Source organism: Trachemys scripta, chromosome 3 (assembly GCF_013100865.1).
Source record: "Trachemys scripta elegans isolate TJP31775 chromosome 3, CAS_Tse_1.0, whole genome shotgun sequence".
Classification (NCBI taxonomy): Eukaryota; Metazoa; Chordata; order Testudines; family Emydidae; genus Trachemys; species Trachemys scripta.
In genome coordinates, this window is record NC_048300.1 from 136,913,435 (window position 1) to 136,940,923 (window position 27,489).

At 48.1% G+C, this 27,489-nt stretch overlaps 2 protein-coding genes across 2 annotated transcripts; one reads left to right on the top strand and one right to left on the bottom strand.

Moving 5' to 3' along the window:
* Window positions 1-11,823: 11,823 nt before the first annotated feature.
* Window positions 11,824-14,160, bottom strand: PNRC1 (proline rich nuclear receptor coactivator 1). The gene is made up of 2 exons (XM_034766051.1): window positions 13,600-14,160; window positions 11,824-12,924 (listed from the first exon to the last, which is right to left on the bottom strand). Exons 1-2 carry the CDS (start codon window positions 14,008-14,010, stop codon window positions 12,481-12,483), a joined length of 855 nt encoding a protein of 284 aa, XP_034621942.1. The 5' UTR covers window positions 14,011-14,160; the 3' UTR covers window positions 11,824-12,480.
* Window positions 14,161-14,225: 65 nt separating this feature from the next.
* Window positions 14,226-15,537, top strand: LOC117875112 (BLOC-1-related complex subunit 6-like). The gene has a single exon (XM_034766052.1). The coding sequence runs from the start codon at window positions 14,633-14,635 to the stop codon at window positions 15,212-15,214; it is 582 nt and encodes a 193-aa protein (XP_034621943.1). The 5' UTR covers window positions 14,226-14,632; the 3' UTR covers window positions 15,215-15,537.
* The last annotated feature ends 11,952 nt before the right edge of the window (window positions 15,538-27,489 follow it).

Genomic DNA, 27,489 nt, shown 5'->3' on the forward strand with positions numbered 1-27,489 from the left:
GTAATTATTTCTAAATTTAAAGCTTTAAATAAGTAGAAATTAATGATAGTTTAAAATTAGAAAATCCAAAATGGTGGAAACGGGGATGATGTAGTTTAAATTTAGAGAGTGGAAAATTCCATCCTCAAAAGGAGGAGCTCTGCTTTGCTAAAAATAACCTCAGAGGGAGGGGCCTTTCTAAAGATAACATTGTGAGGGAGGAGCTCTGTATCTAAAAAAGGATGACGTTAGGGGAGGAGCTAGAAACTGATTGGCTGAGATGAGCTGACCTTCAGAGACAACCAGAAGGTGTGGAGTTTTTGTGGGCCAAGCAGCAGCTACCTGCAGAGACAACAGCAGCAGAACCTTCCAGAAGATAGCAGCTTCTGATGCTGCTACAAAGCAGCTACCTGTAGGAACAGCAGCAACTGAACCTTCTAGAAGGCAGAGCAGCTACAATATTAGCCACTAGAAGGCAGTTGTCTGTAACGACAACTGCCACTATACACCCCTCTGCAGTTCCTGAGACAGGCAGCCACTGTGACCTGCCAAAGACAGCAGCAACCATCATCTCCAGGTGCTGACACCATCCTTTCTGATACTGACAGAGCAGAAGGACCCTCAGATGAGTCAGAGGGATTCTGGGTGTGAGTGTAAATCGGATTTTCCTATATTTTGTAAATGAGTGCCTGGGCGTGTTTGTCAATAAAGCTGAATGCCTGTTTCTGAGTGAAATCTACCCCACCCCATTCTGTGACTGGTTGGCCCCCACTTGCAGAATGGCAATACTAAATTACAATATCCTTTAACTCCCATTCCATGTTTGCCCCAACTAAGCCATCCCGAACCTGCTGTGGGGAAGGTGAAAACACTCCCACTTAACCTAAGCCAATCTGGTGGTGAGGGAAAAATTCCTTCCCAGCCCCCCGAGAAAGGAGCGACTAGCAGTGCCCACAGCGGATCCTGACCACACCTGATATTTCACTACTTCCATGGGTGGCAGAGGGGTGCTGCTCCGCCTGGTCCAGGTAAAGAGGGCCAGCTTTTTAAACAGTTTAAAAACCTTATTTACTTTACATACAACAATAGTTTAGTTATATGTTAGACTTATAGAAAGAAATCTTCTAAAAACGTTAAAATGTACTACTGGCACGCGAAACCTTAAATTAGAGTGAATAAATGAAGACTCGGCACACCAGTTCTGAAAGGTTGCCGACCCCTGGCATAACTTATGTTGCTCAAGGCAGTGGCTTATTTACACCACTGAGTGACATAAGTTAAGTAGACATAGCCTTAGTCAGGCCTGTGCACAGCCATACTGTGCCCAAATAACATAATCCTTGCTTACTCCCTACTGCTGCTGCACCCGGTCCAGGCAAAAGAGGGCTCCAGCTTCTGCCCTGTCTGTACTTTATAACCTGTTGCCGGCCCTCTCTTCTAGTCACCTGGGGGGATGGGTCAGCATCTCCATGCTCTGCTCAAAAACTGCTGCAAAATCACTCCCTTGTCTCTCTACCCCTTAAAGCAGCGGTACACACCTTCCTCCACCAAGCCAGACAACACCTCCTCCTGCTTACTGTGCCTTGTGGTCATTGTGTTGGGAAGGCTAAAACTGGGGAATGACTTAACTGTTTGATCATCCAAACATCTTGATAAGAATAAAAAATGTTTGTTCATTGGCTAAGTGGGAAAGACTGGTGAAGGGAAAACCCTATCAATTAAATGAGGGATAAGTAAATTATCAGACAAACTGGAGCTCAGGCTGAAACTACTTATTAGCAATCTTAATTTAAAAAAAAATCTTAAAATTATTTTCAAAAATCAAACAGTAGAAAGCCAGAAGGAAATTTAGTTAAACTTGAAAGAAACTCAGGGACGGGCATTCACAGTCAGGCACCCTAACACAATTAACTCTTCTCCTGTAATGAAGCCAGGATTCAATCTTTCCTTCTTTGTTCCTTTCAGATCTAGAATCTAATCTGTACAAATAAGATGTGCAGACGCAGGACCTCCAATTTTAAGGACTTCTCTGTATAAGAAAAATTGCACTGGGTTAACTAAATTGATCTAATTAATTTGGTGTAACACTTGCATAAATGACTTAACTTGAGTTAGCAAATTAATGACTGAAACTAAACTTGTTTATGTGGTTTAAACTGGTTAAGTATGTCTGAGGCCTTGTTTACACTGGCAAGTTTCTGCACAGTAAAGCAGCTTTCTGCGCTGGAACTCCTGAGGTGTACACATGCCAAGCCACTTAGTGCGCAGAAACTGCACATTTGTAGCATTTAAAAAAACCACCCTGACGAGAGGCATAGGGCTTTCTGTGCCGGGGCTACAGTGCTGCGATGCCAGTGTAGACACCGTGGCGATTACAGCACTGTGACTGGCCTCCGGGAGGTATCCCACAATGCCTGTTCTCACCTCTCTGGTCATCGGTTTGAACTCTACTGCCCTGTCCTCAGGTGACCAACCGTCATCCCCACCCCGTACAGTCCTTTGCAATTTGGAAAGTCCCCTTCCTGTTTTTCCTGTTTGTTCGATGATGCGTGCAGGGCTGTCCCTAGTCATTTGGGTGCCCTACACAGCGCCCCCCCCCCGTGGGTCTGGGAGGCAGGAGCTGTGGGGGGGGCACTTTTGGGGGCCCCACAGGCCCAGAGTGGCCTGGGGATTAGCAGGGGGCCAGGAGGAGCCCGCTCCACTTCCCTCGCCCCAGCCCCAGCCATGTCGCTCAGGGGAGGAGGCTTGGGGGAAGGGATCCCCCCCTACACTCACTAGCAGCGGCGGGAAGCGGAGCAGCCCAGCCCCAGCCCGCTCTACTCTGCCAGCTTCCAGCCGTGGCGCTCCGCTTCCCGCCACCGGTGAGAGCCGGGGGCGATTCTTTCCCCAACCCAAATGACATGGTTGGGTCCAGGGCAAAGGAAGCGGAGCGGGCTGAGGCCGCATCTCTCCACTTCCCGCTGCCGGTGAGTGCGGGGGGCGATCCTTTCCCTGCACTCACTGGCGGCGGGAAGCGGAGCGCCGTGGGTGGGAGCTGGCAGAGTAGAGTGGGCTAGGGCCGGGTTGCTCCACTTCCCGCCGCTGCTGGTGAGTGCAGGGTCGCTGGGGGAAGAGGTAGAATGGGGGTGGGCCGGGGGCAGAGCAGGGGAGAAGGGTAAGAGGCAGGGCAGAGGGAGTTGTCTGGGGCCCCACACCCAGGGCCGGCTTTAGGAAGTGTGGGGACCAATTCGACGGGGCCCCGGCAGGGATGACTCACCTGGCAGCGCTCCAGGTCTTCGCTCTTGGTCTTCCGCGGCACTGAAGGACCCGCCGCCGAAGACCCGGTAGGGAACTGCCCAGTGAGTACATCCCCCGCCATCCGACTCCCACCCATGTCCTGTCCTTGACTGCCCCCCTCAGAAACCGCAACCCATCAACCCCCCCCACTCCTTGTCCCCTGACCACTCCTTTCCAAGACCCCCCACCCTAACTGCCCCCCAGGACCCCACCTCCTGCCCCACTCGCCCTGCTCCCTGTCCCCTGACTGCCCCACCACCCCCCCGACAGACCCCCGGAACTCCCACGCCTACCCAACCCCCCCCTTCCCCATCCCCTGACCGCCACCCCAGAACCTCTGCCCGATCCAACCCCCCCCACCCGCTCCCCATCCCCAGGACTCCCTGTCCCTGCCTTGTCCAACCCACCCCCGACCCAGGTCTCTTACCATGCCGCTTACCCCCGCCAGAGCAGTGCCGGGGCCAGGACTGGGGCACAAGCTGGGCCTGGGGCCGCACTGCCCGGCCAGGGCCGGGCCGGGACCGGAGCCCGGGCCAGAGCCGCGCCACCTGACCGGGGCCGTGCCACCCGGAGCCGGAGCCGCGCCGCCCAACCAGAGTCAAGGCCGGGGCCAGAGCTGGGCTGGAGCCGCACTGCCCGGCCAGAGTCGGGGCTGGGGCTGGGCCAGAGCTGTGCTGCGGGACTGGAGCCGCTCAGCCGTGGCCGTGGCCAGAGGGAGCCGCTCGGCCAGAGCCGGGCCGGGGCTGGTCTGGAGCTGGACTGGGCCGCGCCACGACTCCCTAGAGCCCTCCTTGCGCCCCCCTCGCCCCAGCTTACCTGCCACTGCTTGTTTCCAGGCTTCCCGCGCGAACATCTGATTCGCAGGAAGCAGGGGAGGGGGAGGGGGAGGAGAAGGGGGCGGAGCGTTCAGGGGAGCAGGGGGAGGTGAGTTGGGGCCGGGGGCGGGGCGGACAGCTGCCGGAGCTTGGGAACCAGCTCCAGCTCACCACTGGGCGCGGGGCCCGAGTCAGGGGAATCAGGGGAATCGGCCTAAAGCCAGCCCTGCCCACTCCCCATAGGAACGGCCCTGCCCCTTGCAGGAGGGGCCAGCAAAGGGATAGGTCTGGTCGCTGGAGCTGGTGCTGCCGCGTATGCAGCACACAGCTGCCTAGGACACCATGAAATTTGGGGCAATTTGGTGCCCTACGCTGCTGCATATGCTGTGTATGCCTAAGGACGGCCCTGGATGCGTGCAGTGGTCTCAGCGCATCTCTCCAGGTGGCCATGCCTGCTCCATGCACCTCCGCTTGGAGCAATGCCGAGCTGCTGTACCTCATCGGCATTTGGGGAGAGGAGGCTGTGCAGTCCCAGCTGCGCTCCAGCCATAGGAATTATGATACCTACAGACAGATTTCACGATGCATGACAGAAAGGGGCCATGACCGGGACACATTTCAGTGTAGGGGAAAAGTGCGGTAGCTGCGGAACACCTACCACAAGACGCGGGAGGCAAACCGCCACGCTGGTGCTGCGCCCACAAACTGCCAGTTCTACAAAGAGCTGGATGTGATACTCGGTGGCGACCCCACCTCTACTGCAAAGGCCCCTGTGGAATCTTTGTTGGTTCGCGTGCCAGTTGAGAGGTGGACTGAGCCAGAAGGAGGAAATCTTGGTTGAGGATGTGTAGGGGGACCCAAAGGCAGAGGATGACTCGGAGGCCAGAGATGCATGCAGTCAGGAGCTCTTTTCTACCCCAGAGGAGCCTAGCCAGTCACAGCAGTCGGATCTTGGCAAAGCGCAAACAGGAGAGGAGGCCTCTGGCAGGTAGATCTGATTTTGGGAATTGCTGAAGCAAGTTGTTGTGGGCAGGAGGATTGCAGAAAGCAGGCTTGTCTCCCACCGCATGCCTAGCCTGAGTGGTGGAACAGGCTGTTGATATACTCCCTCACTTCACGGGAATCTCCCTCAGAGATTTCCAGGAAACTCTCGTGGAGATACTGGGCAATCTGCTGCCACAGGTTCCTTGGCAGAGCTGCTTTGTTTCTTGTCCCATTAATGGTAACTTTCCTGCGCCACTTTGCCATCATGGGTGGGGAGGATGGGGGACCATTGCTGCACACAGGTGAACCACATAGGGGCCAGGGCAGAAGCCGCAGGCTTGGAGAAGATCCTCCCTTGATTCCCTGCTCACCCTCACCAGCGAGAGATCTTCCATAATAATCATAGCCTATGGAAAGTGTGGAGCCAGGAATGATTATCAGGCCCCTCCTATAGTGCTGGCTCTCCCCAAGAGCCACGTGCCCAGTGTACAGTAGGGTTCGGGAAGAGTGATTTACCCTGCCTCTGTGGTTACTCACCATTTTGGGGTCTTGTGGCTCATGTGTGCTTGCCTGGGGTCAGCCAGTTAGTAACAGGTGTGTGAGTACTGGCTGTGTTTTAAAGCACATCAGTGTCTGTGTTGCAAACAATACTGCTTCTGTAAAACGTTGCATTTAAACTTCACAGAGATGACCTTGGGAGCCAGCCTCCTTCTGTTATTGGTGGGTGAACGGCTGCACAGAATTAGAAAGTGGCCAAGAAGAACTAAGGAGGACTTTCTCCGTGATGTTATGTTGCACTCTGCTGCCGAGAAACAGGAATTGAAGGAGTGGCGGGACAGTGAGAAGAGGGACTGAAAGGAGAACACGGCATGCCAGAATGAAGCCACGGAGCAGCTCTTAAACATTATGGAGAGCCAAGTGGACACGCTCCAGGAGATACTAGCTCTTCAAACCGAGCAGCTCCGCGCCCATGCTCCCCTGCAGCCACTGTCACAAAACTCTTTCCTATGTGTCACCCACACACTGCCAACACACTGTTATCTACTTCCTGGCTCCACTCTCTAACTGCAGTGGGGGAGGTAGCTCCCTTTTATGGACACCCAGCCAGCCAGTTAGCTATAAAATTCCTCTTAGTAGCTGTTCTCTACTTGCTTTACCTGTAAAGGGTTAACAAGCCCACAGGTAAAAGGAAAGGAGTGGGCACCTGATGAAAAGAGCCAATGGGAGGGCTAGAACTTTTTAAAATTGGGAAAAAACTTCCCTTTGTCTTTCTGTCCTTGTTCTCCGGGAAAGAGGGGAACAGGGCACAGTTATACTATCAGAAGCTTTAAGCCAGGTATGATCATAAATCATCAGATCATACCTAGAACTACTTATGTGTTACAAATGTGTAAGTAGATTAGGAATGTTTAGAAAATCGTGATTAGGCTTATTTCTGTTTATATCTTATGGCTAGTGGACTCCTCTGTGCTAACCCCATATGCTTTTGTTTGCTTGTAACCTTTAAGCTGACCCCCAAGAAAGCTATTTTGGGTGCTTAATTTTGGAATTGCTCTTTTAAAATCTAGCAAAAGCCTAAGTTCCAGATGTATTTTCTTTCTTTTTTGTTTTTAATAAAATTTACCTTTTTTAAGAACAGGATTGGATTTTTGGTGTCCTAAAAGGTTTGTGCATGTTGTTTAATTAGCTGGTGGCAACAGCTAATTTCCTTTGTTTTCTTTCTCAGCTCTTCCCCGAAGAGGCGGTGAAAGGTCTTGAGGGTACCCCACAGGAAGGAATTACCAAGTGCACCTTCCTGGGTTCCAAAAGGGATTTTGCATTTTACCAAGCCAAGGTCAGAGAGAATCTGTAACCTTGGGAGTTTAATACAAGCCTGGAGTGGCAAGTATTAATTTTTAAAATCCTTGCAGGCCCCCACCTTCTGCACTCAAGGTGCCACAGTGGGGAATCAGTCTTGACACGCAGCATTCCACTTCTCCCTCCTTGCAGTCCAGCACTGTGGACTCCCTCTACCCACTGCATTCAATACCCATCCCTCTGCAGTTTAGCCCTGCTGAAGTACAGCACTCACTACATTGTACTCCAAAGGAGAAGGTTGCGTATGATCCCTAGACATACAAATCTGTAGCCATTCCGGGACCCCTCCTCCTATTGCAAACTTCCCTTCCCCATCTCCATCCCCATCGCTGCCAGGGCCCTCCTTACCCATACACAAAGTATGCAGCTGCGTACGGCACCAGGAAATTTGGGGCACCAAATTTCCTAGTCCCTTCGCAGCTGTGTGCTGCTCCAGCCCTTGCTCTGCCTCTTCCCCATGGCCCCCGCCCCTACTCCCCCCATCCCTGCCCCCACCTCCAAAGCTCTTTCCCCTGCTCCGCTCTGGCCTGCCTCTTCCCACCCCTGCTCTGCCCCAGCCCTGCCCCCACTCCACCAGCCTGTGTTAATATCTGTTAAACGCCCACAGTGATCCACAAATGCCTGGAGAACCATTTAGAAATACCCCTTTTGATTAATGTACGCTACTCTACGTGGTCAGATGCCAGAATTGGAATATGCGTGCCATCTATCACCCCTCCGCAGTCAGGGAATCCCATTTGTGCAAAGCTAGCTACAATGTCACGCACGTTGCCCAGAGTCATGGTATTTTGAAGCGGGATGCAATTAATGGCCCTGCACACTTCCATCAACATGACTCCAATGGTAGACTTTCCCACTCCAAACAGGTTAGTGACCAATTGGTAGCAGTCTGGAGTAGCCAGCTTCCACAGTGTCATCTCCACGCACTTCTCCAGTGACAGGGCAGCTCTCATTCTCATGTCCTTGGAGCGAGCTCATCACACAGTCCCATGAATGTGGCTTTCCTCACCCCAAAGCTCTGCAGCCACTGCTCGTCATCCCAGACATGCCTCATGATGTGATCCCACCACACAGTGCTTGTTTCCCGAGCCCAAAAGCGGCATTCCACTGTGGTCAGCACCTCCGTGAATGCCACAAGCAATCTCATGTCGTAGCTACTACGTGTGGTGAGATCAATGTTGCATTCCTCTTACCTTTATAGTTTAAGGAATAACTCCACTGCCACTCATGACATGTTGGTCAGAGCAAGCAGCATACTGGTCAACAGTACAGGATCCATTCCTGCAGCCTGAAGAGGCAGAGCACACAGTACACAAACCATTGAAAGATGGCACCAAATGCAGATGGAAGTACAGGGATTGCTGGGCTGCGAAGCAATGCATCACGGGTCATTGGGACAGGACCCAGGATGCCTCACAACCCCCTCTGCCTTCCCACAAGTCTTAGCGGCAGAAGAGAAAGAGGTGCTCTGTAGGATAGCCACCCAGAGTGCACCGCTCTGAATACTGCTGCAAGTGCCACAGTGTGAACACACTATTGTGCAGACAGCTGTCAGTGTGGACACACAACAGCGGTTTCCCTTCAGTGCTCTCTGAGTGGTGCTGTAACTGCCGGCGCTGTAACTCTGACATTGTAGACATGCCTTCCAGCACTGCAATCTTCCTGGCGCCAAGTGGTAGCAGGATTGTGGGAGCAGCGAAAATGGGGGCAATGCTTCTCCCAAGTCCAGTCCGCAGAGGGAGAAGCAGGCGTTTAGTAATGGGCGGTGGGGAGCGAGTTTCAGGCATTGCTGGGAATCATAACAGATCAGCCAGGATATGGAGGAGGATGGGGGGCGGGGGGAGGAGCCCCTGTCCTGCCAGTCCATGGCTGCAGGAATAGGGAATTGGTGGGTTTGGTTTCGGCAGACACCTCTGTAAACCCTAGCAGGTGGGTGAGAGCAAGGGGAGAGGAGACTCCCCATTCTCAGCCAGGCATAGCAGGCGTGCTACACCAGAGAAGAGACCTAGTGGAGCAGGGAGGACCCAGGTCCCCAGACCCACCTGCCACCCACATCAGGGTTGCAGCCCACTCCCCTGACAGGCCACACAGTCCCACAGAAGGGGCAGTTTTATTGACTCAGGCCACTAGGTCACACAATCTCACGGAAGGGGCAGTTATACTGACTCTGGCCACTAGGGCAGCCTTGAGAGAGGGCAACCTTACTGACTGGCCATGCAGCCCTGAGAGAGGGTGGCCCTAGTGACTCTTGCCGCTAGGTCATACCACCTTGCTGAGCCAGGTGGCCACACTGACTCTGACCACTAGGTGATACACCCCGGTCGAACGGGGGAGCCACATTGTGAGAAGGGGACGTCACCCTGACTCTGGCCATTAGACCACAAAATCTTGAGAGCGGTCATATTGACTTTTAGGGCTAGGCCACACTATCCCAAGACAAAGGGTGGTCATAAGGATGCGACCACAGGGAAGTAATTACACCACCCCACCAGGGATGGGACACACTTGCCCTGCGACAAGCCTCTAGAGCAGGGGTCGGCAACGTTGGGCACGCGGCTCGCCAGGGTAAGCACCCTGGCGGGCCGGGCCAGTTTATTTACCTGCTGACGCAGCAGGTTCGGCCGATCGTGGCCCCCACTGGCCACGGTTCACCGTCCCAAGCCAATGGGGGTGGTGAGAAGCGGCGCAGGCGAGCGATGTGCTGGCCGCGGCTTCTCGCCGCCTCCATTGGCCCAGGACAGCGAACTGCAGCCAATAGGGGCTGCACTCGGCCGAACCTGCCGCGTCAGCAGGTAAATAAACTGGCCCGGCCTGCCAGGGTGCTTACCCTGGCGAGCTGCGTGCCGAACGTTGCCGACCCCTGCTCTAGAGATATGAGTCATTAACTCTCCTCAATGGCCTGATATTGTTCGCTAATCCCTAAGGCCTTGTCTACACTACAAGTGCTTTGCCTGTGTAACTATAACATCAGAGCTGCCTCGTGTAGTGCAGCTTATGCAGATTTTTTCTGGAAGCATAGTAACACTATCTCTCTGAGGGAAATTAGCTATGCTGACAGAAAAGGCATAGATGTCTCTATGCTAGGGGTTTTGCAAGCATAGCGATGTCTGTTTTTTTTCTTTTTTAAACATACCTCTGAGGGTGCAATAGTTCCAGAGGATGCGGGGGGGAAAAGCTAATGTTATATCTATTCAAAAAGGTGTAAATGGCAGACAAAAGCCAGATAGCTTGACAGTGGTGTCATGTAACATCATGAAAAGGCTGACAAAAAATGCAATTAGTAAAGAATTAACAGATGGCAGCATAATTAATGGCAATCAACATGGATTTATGGAAAATGACTTGTCAAAGTTGATATCACTTTTGAATGAGATTAAAAGTTTCATTGACAAAGGTAACTGACTGATTTCTCTAAGGTGGCTGGTTTAGTACCCCATGACATTCAGATTTTAAAGTGCTTCATTGAGCTCTTAAATGGGCTGAAAAGTGGCTGATCTCAAGAAGTGGCTCTAGGGACATTTTTAGTAGAGTCCCAAAGAAATCTTCTTAGCCTCAATCACAGCTGGTAAAGTTTGCAGATGCAAACTGATGGCACAACAAATAAGGACAAGTCAAATATACAAAGCAATCTAGATTATACAGTAAATTGGACTAACTTAAATGTGTTTTTCTAACAACATTTAAAGCACTACATTTAGGAATAAATGTAAGTTGAAAATTATAGGACAAAGGGACAATTTTTGAAAGTGACAAAGTCCTAGAGCTGGGTCTACTGAATTTAATTATAGTAGAACCCCCTTTTATGAACTAATTGGGGGATGGAGTTCATAACATTCTAAAGCTTAACAGAATAGGTACATTACATAAATGAAACATCACTATGCTATGCTACACCACTTTCTTCTTGTCCTTCAAACCAACTTCCAATATACTGAAGACTTCAGAATCTGAAGAGATGTAGACCTATTCATCATTCCCTTTTGCTAGTGATTCTCCCCCCCACCCCCCAAAAATTGGGAAAAATGGTTCATAGAACTGGTGGTTTGTAAAATTGATAAAAATTGAAGTTCTACTATATATCAGTTCAGAACAGATTGCTAAATATAATACAAGTATACAGGAACTTTTATCTTAATGCTTATTTCCACAAATGAAATAGCAGAATTTCTTTTTCTCCCCCATTTAGTTCTAAACTTTTCAGAAGTTCAGAATCATTTTAACTAGTATTGTTATTCTGAACGAAGTCTTAGAATACAGTAACTTTGGAAGTGAATCTTGTGTTATCAGCAGTAGAAGCTGACGTGCAGACAGCCCATATGCATGTTTAACAGTTAGCCTTAACTTACAATGAAGAATAAAACTTCTTTACTCCATTGAGACTGCAACTTCCTTCAGTAGCTTCTTTTTTCAGACCCCTACATCTCCAACTGATTTAGTATATTCAAGGCACCAGATGACAGAAATAACCAGTGGGTAAAATTTTCAGAAGTGCCTACAAACTGGGACAAATTGAATTTTCCATCCTAAAAGCACTTTCAGATATTCCATTCTCTTCCTTACCTGGCTTGAGATAGCAGTCACCTACAAACCATTCTTAGTGCCACACTGTCCTCACACCAGTGCTCTTTAATTCGAACTAATTTTAATGACTGTTCTTACTACATAGATGGTAACAGCCTTGATTTGAGTGCTGCACTATTAATACAGTTATAATTCTCAAACTTAACTGAAGAAAGTTTTAAAACCACATCCTTCAAAACTTCAAATTAATTGCTATTGTGACTACTGCCTAAGGTTTCATTTGGCATGTATCTGGTACAAGGGCTGTTAGAGCTTGAAATGTTATTTCAAAACTAATGAAAGCTAAAAAACCTCTAGGTATATAATACATTCACACAAGAGACAGACATGCTTAAGGGGAGGCCAAATTATTTTTATTTTATTTTTTTTAGTAACCAATTGTATTTATGGCAAAAAAGCTCTGATCCTCCTTTTTAGGAAGTAAGCAGTGCTCAAATTGATGGGTTAGATTCTTTACTCAAATTCAAAAATTAGCTTAGTAACAAAGGAATGAACAAGAATTCCAGATATTATTTCCAGAGCAGAGAGCAACAATTCACATCTGGATGAAAACTCCATGTTTACAATGGACTGTGCCACATATTGCAAAACTTTTCAGTAGTGCATTAAGCCGTTCACAGTTGACTCTGAACCTTGAGATTAAAGAGCTGTTTTCTCCTTTCAAAATTTCATTACCTTGTGCAAATTAGTCAAGTCTTTTCAAGTGTCAAGCACACATTTAAAGCTGTCCATATTTTATATACAAAACACCTACCATTTGGGCAGTGCAAAATACATCCTTTCATAACAAAACTAAAATGTACCTCTCAAAGTATGAACAAGAATATACACATATTACATGATGTACATTATTTACACAGCCATAAAAAATATAATACAAAAGTTTGTGATTATAAGACTTGACAGTCCTTTTATACTTCATGTTGCAACAAGGCAAGTTTCAATTTCATGGATGGAGTCCTCTTTGTAACTACCCATAAATCTCGAGTTATGCTTGAACTTTTAGGAGAGTTTTTAAATGGACTGCCATCAGCTCCTTATTTTGGTCAGAATATTCAACAGTGCATCCCACCCAGTGACTGGGAGGCTTTGGAAGGACACTAGGAGATGGCGGGTCACTAAACTTTGCCCCAGCATAACTTTCTTTTTGGTTCACTTCAGTCGGAGAACCGGGTTTCTTTGATTTCATGTTTCTGAAGTTCTCAGTGTTATTAAGCGGCTTTTTCTCTTGCTTTTCAATTATCTCAGGCGACACGGAAAGTTGCCAAAAGTTACTTTCATTTTTTTTCACAGATGCGATCTTTGTGAGCGGCATGTTACATTTGCTCTTCTGCTTGTTACTCTTGGGCTGTTCACCCAGGTGTACGCTGTGAACAGGCTGGCAGTGGGGAGCGGGAGCCTTCTCAGACTTGCCCATCTTGTTCTTCAAGAACTGCAGAGACAGAGACAGACATTCAAATAATGCAGGACTCTGCCGCCAAAGAGCACAGCCGGGTGCTGGGAAACAGGGGAATGTCCCTCCGCTGGCCCAGCCAGGAAAAGCGATATCCCCTTATCGCCCTACCGCTGTCCGTCACTCCCTCCCACTTAGGGTGACCAGAAAGCAAGTGTGAAAAATCAGGACAGGGGTGGGGGGTAATAGGAGTCTATATAAGAAAAAGCCCCAAATATCGGTACTGTCCCTACAAAATAGGGACATCTGGTCACCCTACTCCCACTCCGCTAGTCCCCGGGAGCCCAGCGCGCTTCTGGGGTTGGGGGGATCCGAAAGCTCCGGCCCGGACCCCGTCCAGCGCAGGAGCTGAGCGCCCCCCTCCCCATCCAGGCGGGGGCGCGGCTGTAGTGACCGTGGCAGCCGGGCGCCTCCATGGGGCGCTGCACTCCGCACACGTCACCCCCGGGCGCGCGGCCACCAGGCTAAATCCGGCTGTTGCTGGGCGCAGCCGCCAACCGCATTGGTGGATTCCCAGAACCAATCAGCGCGAGCGGCACCTCTTCCCTGCCCCGAGAGAGCGCGAGCGTAACGGAAACTTCCCCTCCCCCCGCCGCCCGAAACGGGGAGAATGGGAACCGCTCCCCGGGGCTCGCAGCCCGGACCCCCCCATACCTCCTTCCTCAGGGGCTTGCTGGGCGCCGGTCTCGGAGGGGCCGATTTGGGGGGCTCCTCGGCCGGGGCGGTGGGGACAGCTGGTACTGGGAGAGTGTGAATGTCTCCCGGGCCGGGGGCTCCCAGCGGGGCCCTTCTGCCCAGGCCAGCGCGGTGTTGTTGGTATTGCTGGTAGCGGCTCGGTAGCAGCCCCGAAGGGGTGGGCCGGATCTTTCCCTTTCTCCGCCTCACGCGCTTCAGCGCCGGCCGCGCGCTACCCCCGGGCCCCGCCAGGCAGCAGCTGGGCTGGTTCTCGCAGTTGTTGTCCCCCCGCATGAGGCGTTGGAAGAGGCTGGGGGGTAGCCGCCAGGCGTCCTCGGTGCCTGCCGAGAGCCGGGCTAGGAAGGGCGGCGGCGCCGTGGTGGTGACCATGGCGGGAGTCGGGTGTTCGGAGCTGCGCAGGGGGAGAGGAGAGGGCGCTGGGAAGTGGCCGCACAGCGTCCGCAGGGACTTTGTAGGCTTCGATGGTGGTGAAATCCCAGATCCGCTGCTAGGAGAACATGGCGGGGGAGTGAGAGGAACGGCGAGCAGCGCCCCAGTGTTGTTACTCGAGAGGCACACGCCCACTTCCGCTGCCGGACCAATCAATACAGCTTGGCACAGCAAGTGACACGCCTCTTTCTGGCAATGACCAATCCGAAGAGACTGAAGCCGTAATAGGCCCGCCCTCGCCAATCCAGAAAGACACAAACACGGCAGGACGAGCCCTCGTCATATCTCCTCCAATCAGAAGAGAGACAAACACAACGCGGCACGCCCCCTGCCCTCAAAACAGACCAACCCGGAAACCGATAAGCCGAACGAGTCACGTCTTTTTTTGGTAAGCATCTGCCAATGGGATGGGACACAAACAGAATGGGTCCCGCCCCTTTCCTACACTCTAGCCAATCAAGAGAGGCATAAACATTGAGGAAACACACGCCTTCTCATTACAGGTCCTGGCGAGCGCGGGCACGAGCGCCTGGGGGGAGGAGGGCGCGGGACCGTGGCGGTTATGGCGGAGGGGTGCCGCGTTCCTGTCGCGGAAGCAGAGGGGCCCGGGCAGCAGGAGCAGCTTGGGGCCGAGCGGCGCCTCGAGGCGCTGAGCCTGGAGTGCGGAGCGACCGGCGCTGGAGCGCGGCAGCCGGGGGGTCGTAGAGCCACCATCGCCAGCGCGCTGGAGCTGGAGGGCAGCGTGCGCCGCGAGGGCCTCCTCACCCACTTCGTAGCCAGCAACCTGCAGCGGAAGATCCAGCGCAGCGCGCCCGCCGCCAGCGCCATCCCCCCCGTAGACCCCGCGGCGCTGCGGGACCTGGTGGCGCTGGCCGGGCAGGTGGCCGCGCAGGTGGATGAGCTGCTGCGCAGCGTGCACTGCGGCCTGCAGGCCCTGACCGCCCTGAGCGTGGGCTGCATCCAGACCTACCGCGACGGCGTGGAGAGCTTGGGCGAGGCCGTGGACACCAGCATCCGAGCCATGTACACACTGGTGGCGCGGTGCGAGGAGCTGGACCTGGCCATGCAGCCCGTGCCGGCCTTGGCCAGGCGCATCCGTGACATGAAGGGCATGCTGGAGCGGCTAGAGGGGCTCTGCAAGTAGCACCCTGGGGCGGCCGTAACCCCTCAGCCGATGGCCCACGTTGCTCAAACACCATGTGCCTAATCCAACAAGCCATCTGCAGCAGGTGCTGCTCCTTCACACACACCACACCTCGGCATGCGGCAGCTCAGGAGCTGGTCCTATTGGGATCCAGGATTGATATTCGGGGAAAGTTTGCCTCCCATCGAAAGCACTTTATGCTCATCTGCCTTGATCTCTGAGCTGAGGGGTGGCTTTTTCCACTGCTCTTTTTGTTGAATGTTTTCTTCTGAAATACCAATGAATAGTTTCACTAAACTTAAATAAAGATATTTGCTATTTTTTCTCCTTCTGTGGTTTCCACTCTAGGTAAAGACTGAGATATTTTGAGTTCTAGTCTCCTCACAACTCTTTCCATAGGTGCTACAGTCCATTTTCCTTAATTTTTTTTAGGCCATTTGCGACCTTCTTCTGCATGGAAACAGTTGCAGAATGGGACTCAAAGAGCCTCTAAGACTTCTTTTGGTTGAGGGAACCATGGTAGTCGGGATATACTAATTCTTTGTTTTTGTAGAACTGTTCAGAAGCATAACAGTTTAAAATCATTTACCTTTTAAAACAAACTAGGTGGTATTCCTGCTTTAAATTAGGCCTTTCTGCTTGCCCCCATGCTTTCTCCACTTCAGTTATGGGATAGTTCAAGCATCTGATACTTTACGCGCTACTAGAGTTGAAAAATAGCTCCATTCTCATGTAGAAGCTAAGATTTGCAGCTGTGTTAAGATGTCTGGAAAACAGGTTTTAGTTTTAATAGTTATGACAGCCACTAAATTCAGGGAAGATGTTAAAGTGGCAATCAAAGAATTGGTTTTAATTAGTATTATGTCATAAAATACTAGTGCTGTATTATTGGAAAATGGGATTTTTTTTTGCCTGCTTTTGTAGCAAATAATTGGATTTTAAATCTCTCACTGGTTCCTTGGAATGTAGTAAATCCTGAATATCAAACCACTGTAACTTTCTCTTGTACTCTTGTCATCAAGACCGTGTTGAACCAGTGCCCAAGCATACTAATAGGAGTTACTGTGCTAGTCTGCATGCGGCTATTAAAGCTTTCATTGCGCTTTTCATATGAAGCAGGGCTATTCTCGCCAAATTCTTCTCACCTGAACTTTACTTTCAGTAGAGAAAATAATTCTTGGCTTCTCTTCCTAACAATTGGTGTGCTTTCAATAGCACAGAATTAATGCTGGATTGTATTCCACAGATGGCAGCACTTTTTTGATAGGCAAATCAATTCCTTTATAGTTTCTTGAAACTGTTCAAGGTATTTGAATATGACAGGACAAACAGGGCTGTATGGATGTAAAAGGGTCTTTTTTATTGGTTGGTTTTTTTTCATTATGATGGATGTTACCTACAGGTGAGATTAGAAACAAGCTGCATGTTCATGAGTAGAGCCCTTAAATCTGTAGATATCCACATAAGAAAGGCCGTACCGGGTCAGACCAAAGGTCCATCTAGCCCAGTATCCTGTCTATCGACAGTGGCCAATGCCAGGTGCCCCAGAGGGAGTGACCCTAACAGGCAATGATCAAGTGATCTCTCTCCTGCCATCCATCTCCACCCTCTGACTGACAGAGGCTAGGGACAGCATTCCTTACCCATCCTGGCTAATAGCCATTAATGGACTTAACCACCATGAATTTATCCAATTCTCTTTTATACTCTGTTATAGCCTTCACAACCTCCTCCGGTAAGGAGTTCCACAAGTTGACTGTGCGCTGTGTGAAGAAGAACCTCCTTGCATTTGTTTTAAAACTGCTGCCTATTAATTTCATTTGATGATCCCTAGTTCTTGTATTATGGGAATAAGTAAATAACTTTTTTCCTTATATACACTTTCTCCACATCACTCGTGATTTTATATACTTCTATCATATCCCCCCTTAGTCTCCTCTTTTCCAAGCTGAAGAGTCCTAGCCTCTTTAACCTCTCCTCATATGGGACCCGTTCCAAACCCTTAATCATTTTAGTTGCCCTTTTCTGAACCTTTTCTAGTGCCAGTATATCTTTTTTGAGATGAGGAGACCACATCTGTACGCAGTATTCGAGATGAGGGCGTACCATCGATTTTATAGAAGGGCAATAATATATTCTCAGTATTATTCTCTATCCCCTTTTCAATGATTCCTAACATCCTGTTTGCTTTTTTGACTGCCTCTGCACACTGTGTGGACATTTTCAGAGAACTATCCACGATGACTCCAAGATCTTTTTCCTGACTTGTTGTAGCTAAATTAGCCCCTATCATAGTGTATGTATAGTTGGGGTTATTTTTTCCAATGTGCATTACTTTACATTTATCCACATTAAATTTCATTTGCCATTTTGTTGCCCAATCACTTAGTTTTGTGAGATCTTTTTGAAGTTCTTCACAGTCTGCTTTGGTCTTAACTATCTTGAGCAGTTTAGTATCATCTGCAAACTTTGCCACCTCACTGTTTACCCCTTTCTCCAGATCATTTATGAATAAGTTGAATAGGATTGGTCCGAGGACTGACCCTTGGGGAACACCACTATTCTGAGAATTTACCATTAATTCCTACCCTTTGTTCCCTGTCTTTTAACCAGTTCTCAATCCATGAAAGGACCTTCCCTTTTATCCCATGCCAGCTTAATTTACATAAGAGCCTTTGGTGAGGGACCTTGTCAAAGGCTTTCTGGAAATCTAAGTACACTATGTCCACTGGATTCCCCCTTGTCCACATGTTTGTTGACCCCTTCAAAAAATTCTAATAGATTAGTAAGACACGATTTTCCTTTACAGAAACCATGTTGACTATTGCTCAACAGTTTGTTTTTCTATTGTCGGACAATTTTATTCTTAACTATTGTTTCGACTAATTTGCCCGGTACAGATGTTAGACTTACCGGTCTGTAATTGCTGGGATCACCTCTAGAGCCCTTTTTAAATATTGGCATTACATTAGCTAACTTCCAGTCAGTGGGTACAGAAGCTGATTTAAAGGACAGGTTACAAACCTTAGTTAACAGTTCCGCAATTTCACATTTGAGTTCTTTCAGAACTCTTGGGTGAATGCCATCTGGTCCCGGTGACTTTTTAATGTTAAGTTTATCAATTAACTCCAAAACCTCCTCTCGTGACACTTCAATCTGTGACAGTTCCTCAGATTTGTCACCTACAAAAGCCAGCTCAGGTTCGGGAATCTCCCTAACATCCTCAGCCGTGAAGACTGAAGCAAAGAATCCATTTAGTTTCTCCGCAATGACTTTATCGTCTTTAAGCGCTCCTTTTGTATCTGATCATCAAGGGGCCCCACTGGTTGTTTAGCAGGCTTCCTGCTTCTGATGTACTTAAAAAACATTTTGTTATTATCTTTGTAGTTTTTGGCTAGCCGTTCTTCAAACTCCTCTTTGGCTTTTCTTATTACATTCTTGCACTTAATTTGGCAGTGTTTATGCTCCTTTCTATTTGCCTCACTAGGATTTGACTTCCACTTTTTTAAAGGAAGTCTTTTTATCTCTCACTGCTTCTTTTACATGGTTGTTAAGCCACGGTGGCTCTTTTTTAGACCATTTTTGTGGATTGGATGCAGATACAAATTTTGTATCCATGTTGAGTTGTCTTCCTGAGTTCTACTTCACTACCACTCAGGACACAAGATATGGCTACAAGAACCAGTTTGTTCCTACTTAGAGAGACAGCAGTCTTGTTTGCACCTTTTCCCCCTTGAATTCTCTCACTGTTACTGTAGCACTTGTGCAGCTTCACCTTTGATAACAATGGCAGGATCATTAGTATCAACTGGCTGTTGGTGTTAAAAACACAGTGTGGTCTAGGCCTGCCCAGACCAAGTATATACAACACAGAGGTACTATAGTGGCAATTGGTCTAGGCTAGTGCTAGCATTGCTAGAGTTGTGCTGGTGCTACAACAGCAATGGGAATTTTTAAGAAAAAGCTCATTGCATTTACTGCTTTTATCTGCATAGCACTTATAAGCATAGGGACTGCAGTCTGAAGGCAGACAGGAGAACACTAAAGGATAACTGTTCTTTTTCTGCTGTCTTAGCAGGTCCCATCTCTGCTGCTTTGGGGCTGCTCTGTTTCCTGATGTGGAGAAATGAGACCCAAATGTCTTAAGTGTCTTAACATGAGCAACAAACTTTCACAATCTAACCAAACAGCAACAACAAGTTTTATTGGCTAACATCACTTGAAAATGAACAGTGCTGAAGTCAAAGTACCCATTGACTTTGTTCCTCTTTCCTTTATGACAGCTGAGCTCTTTGCTTACTCATTTTCAGACAGGGACTTTCCTTTTAGACTCCCTCAGCTGAAAGGAGAGTAGGGGTTTTCTCTGCCTAGTTCTTGTTGGAATTTTTCATGTTCTAGTAGCTCTTTCTGTACAGAGATTGTAATGAATGATATGTATTGTTCTCTCCCCCCCACCCCTTTTTTTAAACTGCTGCTAAATTATTTTTACTTCCTGTGTTGTCAAGTTCTTTGTGCCTGATAGCAATTTGAAATTTACAAGATTCCTTCTTTTATATTATTTCAAATTCATTAGTTCATACCTACTACCAAAACCCTTGTCTAGGCCCCAATTATTGCTCAACATGATTACTGCAACCTACTCTTCTTTAAAAAGAAGAACAGGAGTACTTGTGGCACCTTAGAGACTAACAAATTTATTAGAGCATAAGCTTTCGTGGGCTACAGCCCACTTCTTCGGATGCATCCGAAGAAGTGGGCTGTAGCCCACGAAAGCTTATGCTCTAATAAATTTGTTAGTCTCTAAGGTGCCACAAGTACTCCTGTTCTTCTTTTTGCGGATACAGACTAACACGGCTGCTACTCTGAAACCTACTCTTCTTTGTCTCCCAGACACTCACTTTAGCCCTCCTTCAATCTGACCAAATTGCTGCCAAGAAGGTGGTCTCCTTTGCTCACTATTCAGGCTTATATTCAGACCCTCTTCAAGTGCCATCATTCGCTTCCTCTCACCTTCTTCCCTAACTTTAAGCTCTTTGCTTCTGCCTCCAATTCCCTGTACAGTTTAGGTCTCTCTCTCTGATCCTGTCTTTTACCCCCTGCCTAGTCCCTTCACTCTGATTAAGCCACACAGCTATTATAATATATGCTTGGAAATCATACCCTCCCAAAGTCCAAGCAGCATAAAGATACTTTCTTCGTGTTAGGGGTTTTCATCCCCTTCCTCCCAGAGTTCATGGTGGTGGAATGAGTTCATATGCCACAATTACAGAGGATTACAATACAAACACTTAATATCAGCTTATAACATGGGGTACAGGTGTTATAAGTGAGATTAGTGCATGCAGTGTCTTGCAAGCATTTCATAAAATCTTAATACATTCTTATAAGCTTAACAATACTAACATACAGGTGAGCCAGACTGGGTTTCTAATATGTATTGGCCAGTGTTCAGTTGAGGCCAATGGGTCTGCCAGCATCATACCAACTACCTGCCCAGGCTGGTGATGGTGATTTTGAAATGCTCAGGGAGATTAGAGAGGCAACAAAAACAGAAATCCCCAAAATAATGGGGGACATCAACTATCCACCCTATTAATTAGGAACATGTCACCTCAGGACGGGATGCAGAAATTACATTTCTGGATACCATTAATGACTGCTTCTTGGGCAGCTAGCCCTGGAACCCACTAATGGAGAGGCAATTCATGATTTAGTCTTATGGGATGCAAAGCATCTGGTTCAAGATATATAGTTGAAACACTGGGTAATATCGACCATAATGTAATTAAATTTAACATCCCTGTAGGGAGGGAAAATTCCAAAGAAGCCCACCACAGTAGCATTTTACTTCCAAAAAATGAACTAAATGAAAATGAGAAGGCTGGTTAAATGGAAGTTAAAAGGAACAGTCACAAGTGTGAAATGCCTGCAAGCTGCATGGAAGCTTTTGAAGAACATCACAAGAGGCTCAAACTAAATATACATCCCAAATAAACAAACAGTAATAGGGCCAAAAAATGGCACCATGGCTAAACAATAGAGTAAAAGAGGCAGCTAGTGACCAAAAGACATCTTTTAAAAAGTGGAAGTCAAAACGTACTGAGGAAAATAGAAAGGAACATAAACTCTGGCAAGTCAAGTAATAGTATAATTAGGCAGGTCAAAAAGAATTTGAAGAGCAATCAACAAAAGACAAAAACGAAACAGCAATTTTTTTTTTAAGTACATCAGAAGCAGGAAGCCTGCCAACCAAGCAGTGGGGCCGCTACATGATTGAGGTGCTAAAAGAGCACTCAAAGAAGACATGGCCATTGCGGAGAAGCTAAATTAATACTTTACGTTGGTCTTATCACTCAAATCAGCCTCTCTATCAGATGAGTAGCAGATAACCAATGTAATACCAATTTTTTTAAAAGGTTCCAGTGGTGATCTTGGCAATTACAGGCTAGTAAAGCTTAACTTCAGTACCAGGCAAATTGGTTGAAACTATAACAAAGAACAGAATTATCAGACACATAGGTGAACACAATATATTGGGGAAAAGTCAACATGGCTTTTGTAAAGGGAAATCATGCTTCACCAATCTATTAGAATTCTTTGAGAGGGTCAATAAAAATGTGGAAAGCGTGATCCCATGGATATTGCTTCCCAGCTCTCCGAGCTCTGGTCAAGTGAAAAAATTCTCTAAGTTATACCTAGACTTTCAGAAAGCCTTTGATAAGGTTCCTCACCAAAGACTCTTAAGGAAAGTAATCTGTCATGGGATATGAGGGAAGGTCCTTTCATGGATTAGTAACCAGTTAAAAGATATGAAACAGGATAGGAATAAATGGTCAGTTTTCACAGTGGAGAGAGGTAAATAGCAGGGTCCCCCGAAGATCTGTGCTGGGACCAGTGCTGTTCAACATATTAATAAATGGTCTTGAAAAAGGGGTAAACTGCGATGTGGCAAAGTTTGAAGACAATACAAAAGTACTCAAAACAGTTAAGTCCAAAGCTAACTGCAAAGGATTACAAAGGGATTTCACAAAACTGGTGACTGGTCAAGAAAGTGGCAGATGATGCTCAATGTTGATAAATACAAAGTAAGACAAATCGGAAAACAGAATTCAAACTATACATACAAAATGATGGGCTCTCAATTAATTCGTTACCACTCAAGCAAGAGATCATAGAGTCATTGTGGATTGTTCTCTGAAAACATCCGCTCAGTGTGCAGTGGCAGTCAAAAAAGCTAACAAAGTTAGGAATCATTAGGAAAGAGATATCTAATAAGGCAGAAAATATCATAATGCCACTCTATAAATCCATGGTATGCCCACCCCTTGAATACTGCATGCAGTTCTGATCACCCCATCTCTCTCTCTCTATATATAAGAATTAGAAAAGGAAAATGCAGAAGGAAATGTTATTTACCCCTTCACATAACACAAGTACCAGGGATCACCCAATGAATTAATAGGCAGCAGGTTTAAAACAAACAAGGAAATATTTCACAGAATGCACAGTTAACCTGTGAAATTGTTGCCAGGAGATGTTGTGAAGGCCAAAACTCATAGGCATAGTTTGACTGCTATATTGGGGTGGGCAAAGTGTGCGTGTGCACATACACACACGTGCTTGCTGAAGGCAATTCCCTTGGCTCACTGGCTTTCTCCCCCGCCTGGTGCTGGGGGAGACAGGCTGGCTTAATGGGGGAGCCCCAGCTGCTGCTGGCCACTACTCTGGGACCAGCTGCTGCAGTGATGTTGCTGCTCTAGTGCTGCTGCAGCCACCTGCCTGCTGGGGCTGCTGCTGTCAAGGGGATGCCACATGCCCGGTCCTGCTTCCCCACACCCATTCCCTATCCCCTTCTTTTCCCCATCCTCTCCCCACTGTCCCTGGCCTCATCCCATCCCCTTCTCTTCCCCCTGCCCTATCCCATTGTCTCTTACTCCCACCCCTTTTCCCCCGGCCCTTCTTCCCTCCCCCCCCCCCCCCCCGCACTCATTGTTGTACACGAAACAGGCGGGCACTAGGACCAGGAAGCGGGAGTGACCCAGAGCTTAGGAGAACAGCTGCTCTGTCCCGCCCCGCATTCCATGAGCTGAAATGTGCAGGGGTAGGGGGAGGAGGAGGTGCAGTGTGGGAAGGACAAAGTCACCCCCCCCCCCCCCGCAGGCGGAGCAGAGCAAACCCTGCAGGGTAGCTCTCCCACTTGCAGAAATTGGTGAGAGGGAGGGAAGTGTCACTTGACCACTTGTAACACCTCCCTTTGTTGGGGGGTGGGGTGGGAATGCTCCCCCTGCATTCCTCCAAACTATGACCATGCTAAAACTATAAATGGGTTAAAAAAAGAACTCGATAAGTTTCTGAAAGATAGGTTCATCAATGGCTATTAGCCAACATGGGCATGGATGCAATTCCATGCCCTGAGTGTCCCTAAACTTCTGACTGCTAGAAGCTGGGACTAGATGATAGGGGATGGATCGCTCAGTAAACTGCCCTGTTCTGTTCACTCCCAATGAAAAACGTTTGGCACTGGCCACTGTCAGAGACAGGGGTAGATGGATCATTGCTCTGACCGAGTATGGCCATTCTTACGTTCTAAGCTGTTTAAGAAAATAATGCTACTGCAGTTCTGAGTGCTATCATAAATCAAAACCTTTTATAAGGAGACAAGAAAATTAATCTAGCTGCCTAGATTTTTTTCCTGAGGATTATGTTCATGAGCACCACTTCTGATGCCTCATATGATAGGAGCAGGTGATGCAATATCTGTGAAATATGCTTGACTCCCTAGAAGAAAATTCAGTGCTTTTATCCTCCCGTGTGCAGTGCTATCTTTGGCTTTCTAAATGGAAAGTTGTCTCAATCATGTTGTTAGAACCATGAAAAGAGAAAAAAGGTTGGGACAAGAGTGATGACATAAAACTCAGTTCTGTCCCCCTACACACATATAGCTCTAAGTGATTCCATTGGAAGCTATATGGCTGCATCTATAAATTTTAATAAATATGGAACATGAAAGTCAAAGGGCAAGCCTCCCTCACCCTGGATTCCTCTCCACAAACAGTCCTCACACACTCCTGCATTGTTTCATCATAGGGTGACCTGAGAGTGTGAAAAATCAGGACCCTATTTTTTTCAGGGTGCGGGGATAGTTGCATATATAAGACAAAGCTCCTAATATCAGGACATCTGGTCACCCTAGTTCACCACCAGGGGCTTTATTTACAATGTGCTATACCACTCCTTGCCTTCCCACATAATGCTTTTTTAACTTGTCTCTAGGCACAAGGGAAGAGTGGTCACCTCCCTGAGATCCTGGGTTTCTCTAGCCCTTTCCTCTTTCCTCTTTCTGCTTCTTTTTTAAGTGTCCTCAGCTGAAGAGCTGGAACACCTTGTTAACTGGTTAATAACCTAGTACTTAATCAATTATCTCACCAATTTGGCCTGTGTGGGGACACTTACAAAGTGAACACAGTGGTGAGTCAGCTTTAGGCTACACATGGTCTGTCAGAGTAGATAAAGAGAATATGGTAATAAAAGGAATGTTTCAAAACTTAAGAATGTAGGATTTGACAACCCAGATCAGGTCATTAGTCTACCAAATCTCATATCCTGCCTTTGGCAGGGCCAACAGCTTGGTTCAGAGGAAGGTGTCCTCTCCCCCAGCCCCAGTTGCATATATTCAGCATTGTTGCATGTTGCAACACAAAAGTGCAATGTTCTACATAAAAGGCTGTATGGGAAATTACCGTCAGATAGTAATTCAGCATCTGACCCACAATACATCTGTGTCACTGATGGCCCATCTGCTTTTTAAATAGAACCATGTCAAGGGACCTGGTTATAATCTGATTCCAGTCTATAGTGTAGATAAGATCTTGACCATATGATTGAACAGTGCTAAAACTTTGGACTATCCAAGACTTTAGAATAGCTTGGTAATAGAGTTAAGATTTAATTTACACTTCAGAATAAAACTAGGTTGCAATAGGGGCCCTATAATGGTTTGAATTGTAAGACAGCCATGTCCTAAAACAGACAGGAGCATAACAAGCTGTGGATATGTTGCATAAGTGGTAACTATACAACAGACTTGGTGAATTCTGTTTAGATCAGGGGTCTCAAACACAAGTGACCATGAGGACCACATGAGGACTAGTACATTGGCCCGAGGGCCGCATTACTGACACCTCCCTCCCACCCCCGCTGCCCTCGGTCCTGCCCCCACTCCACCCCTTCCATGAGGCCCCACCTCTTCCCACCCCTTCCCTGCCCCCATTCCAACCCCTTCCTCGAAATCCCCACCCCATCTCTGCCCCCTCCCTGCCCCCAGGGGGTGCAGGAGGGGCATGGGGTGAGGTGGGGGCTCAGGGCAGGGAGTTGGGGTGTGGGGTGCAGGAGGGATGAGGGGTACAGCAAGGGTTCAAGGTGCAGGATGCGGCAGGGGGCTCAGGGCAGGGGGTCAGGGTGCAAGAGGAGTGTGTGGTGCGGCAGGGGTTCAGGGCAGGGGGTTAGGGTGCAGGGTGTAGCAGCGGGATCAGGGCAGTGGGTTGGGGTGCAAGAGGAGTGCGGGGTGCGGCAGGGGGTTTAGGGCAGGGGGTCAGGGTTTAGGGTGCGGGGGGGGCTCAGGGCAGGGGTCGGGGTGCAGGAGGAGTGCGGCATGGGGCTCAGGGCAGTGGGTTGGGATGCAGGAGAGGTGCGGCGTGAGGCAGGGGGTCGGAGTGCAGGGTATGGCAAGGGGTCAGGGTGCGGCAGGGGGTTCGGCTGCAGGAGGGGTTTGGGGGGCAGGATCTGGCCCAGCGCGTACCGGGGGCAGGGCAGGCTTCCTGCCTGCCTACCCTGCCCCCGCAAGAGGCTGGAACATGGGGAAGGGGGGGGGCAGAGGGGCTGTGCGTTTCTGTTGCTTGAGGCACTGCCCCCAGCAGCTCCCATTGGTTCCCCGTTCCCGGCCAATTGGAGCTGCTGGGGACGCTGCCTAAAGTAACAGCCACACACAGCCCCTCCGCCCCCCCTTCCCCACATTCCAGCCTCTTCCTGGAGTTGCGGAGGGCAGGGCAGGCAGCCAGGGAGCCTGCCCTGCTCCCAGTGCTCGTCCGGCCGCTGTGGTAAACACTAGGGGGCTGCGAGGGGCTCGCGGGCCGTACAAAATCACCCCACGGGCCGCGTGTTTGAGATCCCTGGTTTAGATCATGTTCAAAATTACACTAAAAGAGCCTTTTAGTTCATCCAGCATGACAGAAACTTGTGTTTTAAGAGACTTTGTAAGGAAACAAAATCACCTGCATTATTTGTATTGTGTTGTACAGCTACAATTCAAATGGAAAAAATCATGATTAACCAGTGGGCCATAATAAAAATGTAAAATAATTTTATGAAATATTTTTAGTACCTGTCATCAAACATTCTAAAGATTTCCAATCCAAACAAAAGCCAGGCTCTGCAGCATTTTAGTGAAGCATATTTTCATTGTCATATACATATGTATATAAAAATACTATATTTGAACCTAAAATTGATCAAGATGACTGAGCAGGTCACTATATGAAGTAAAAGCTATGGAGTATATTTCCTGTATGTACTAATATAAACCAGAAGTGAAATTGCATAATTTGCTGACGACTACTGGCCTTTACGTAGTGTTTTGGAAATTCTTGATTGCAACATTCATTTATCAGCAGATGAAGGTTTGCCATTGTGAAACCAAGCCTAGACTATTTTTGGCCTCACTTATTTACGACCTAAGTTTTAAGATTGGGAGAAACAGACTCTCTTAGAAATAATTAAGTTAGTTAGGTTGTGCTGCCAGCTTTCCTTGTCAGGAGAGACAAAACAGGAACTGGGATAAAACTCAGTTTATTTCCATATGTGTTTGTAAGTGAAACCACATAACTTGGATATGCTGCTGGCACCAATTTGCATAACACTTTGGAAATTCCCGAAGTAGGACACAAACGTTTCAGGGGCTGGACATACTTAGTCAGGAAATCCAGTCATACCATTATGCAATATGTATTTATTGGAATGACTAGTCACTAGGCATGCCTAGATTGCATATCTTTAGTTATTAACTCTCTGTTCTATGTAAAGAGCACCCAGTTGAAACAAACATATGAAAAGTCTGATTATAGTCTCTCTACTCCACTTCTTTCAATTAGTGAGGATTTTTTTGTGTCGCTTACCTTTTCTTTCCTTATTTGTTCTGTTGTGGAGCACCACAACAGAACCTTTGTTCTATTCCTATCAGAGCTGCTTATATAGTGTGATATTTTTCAAAGTACTGTTCT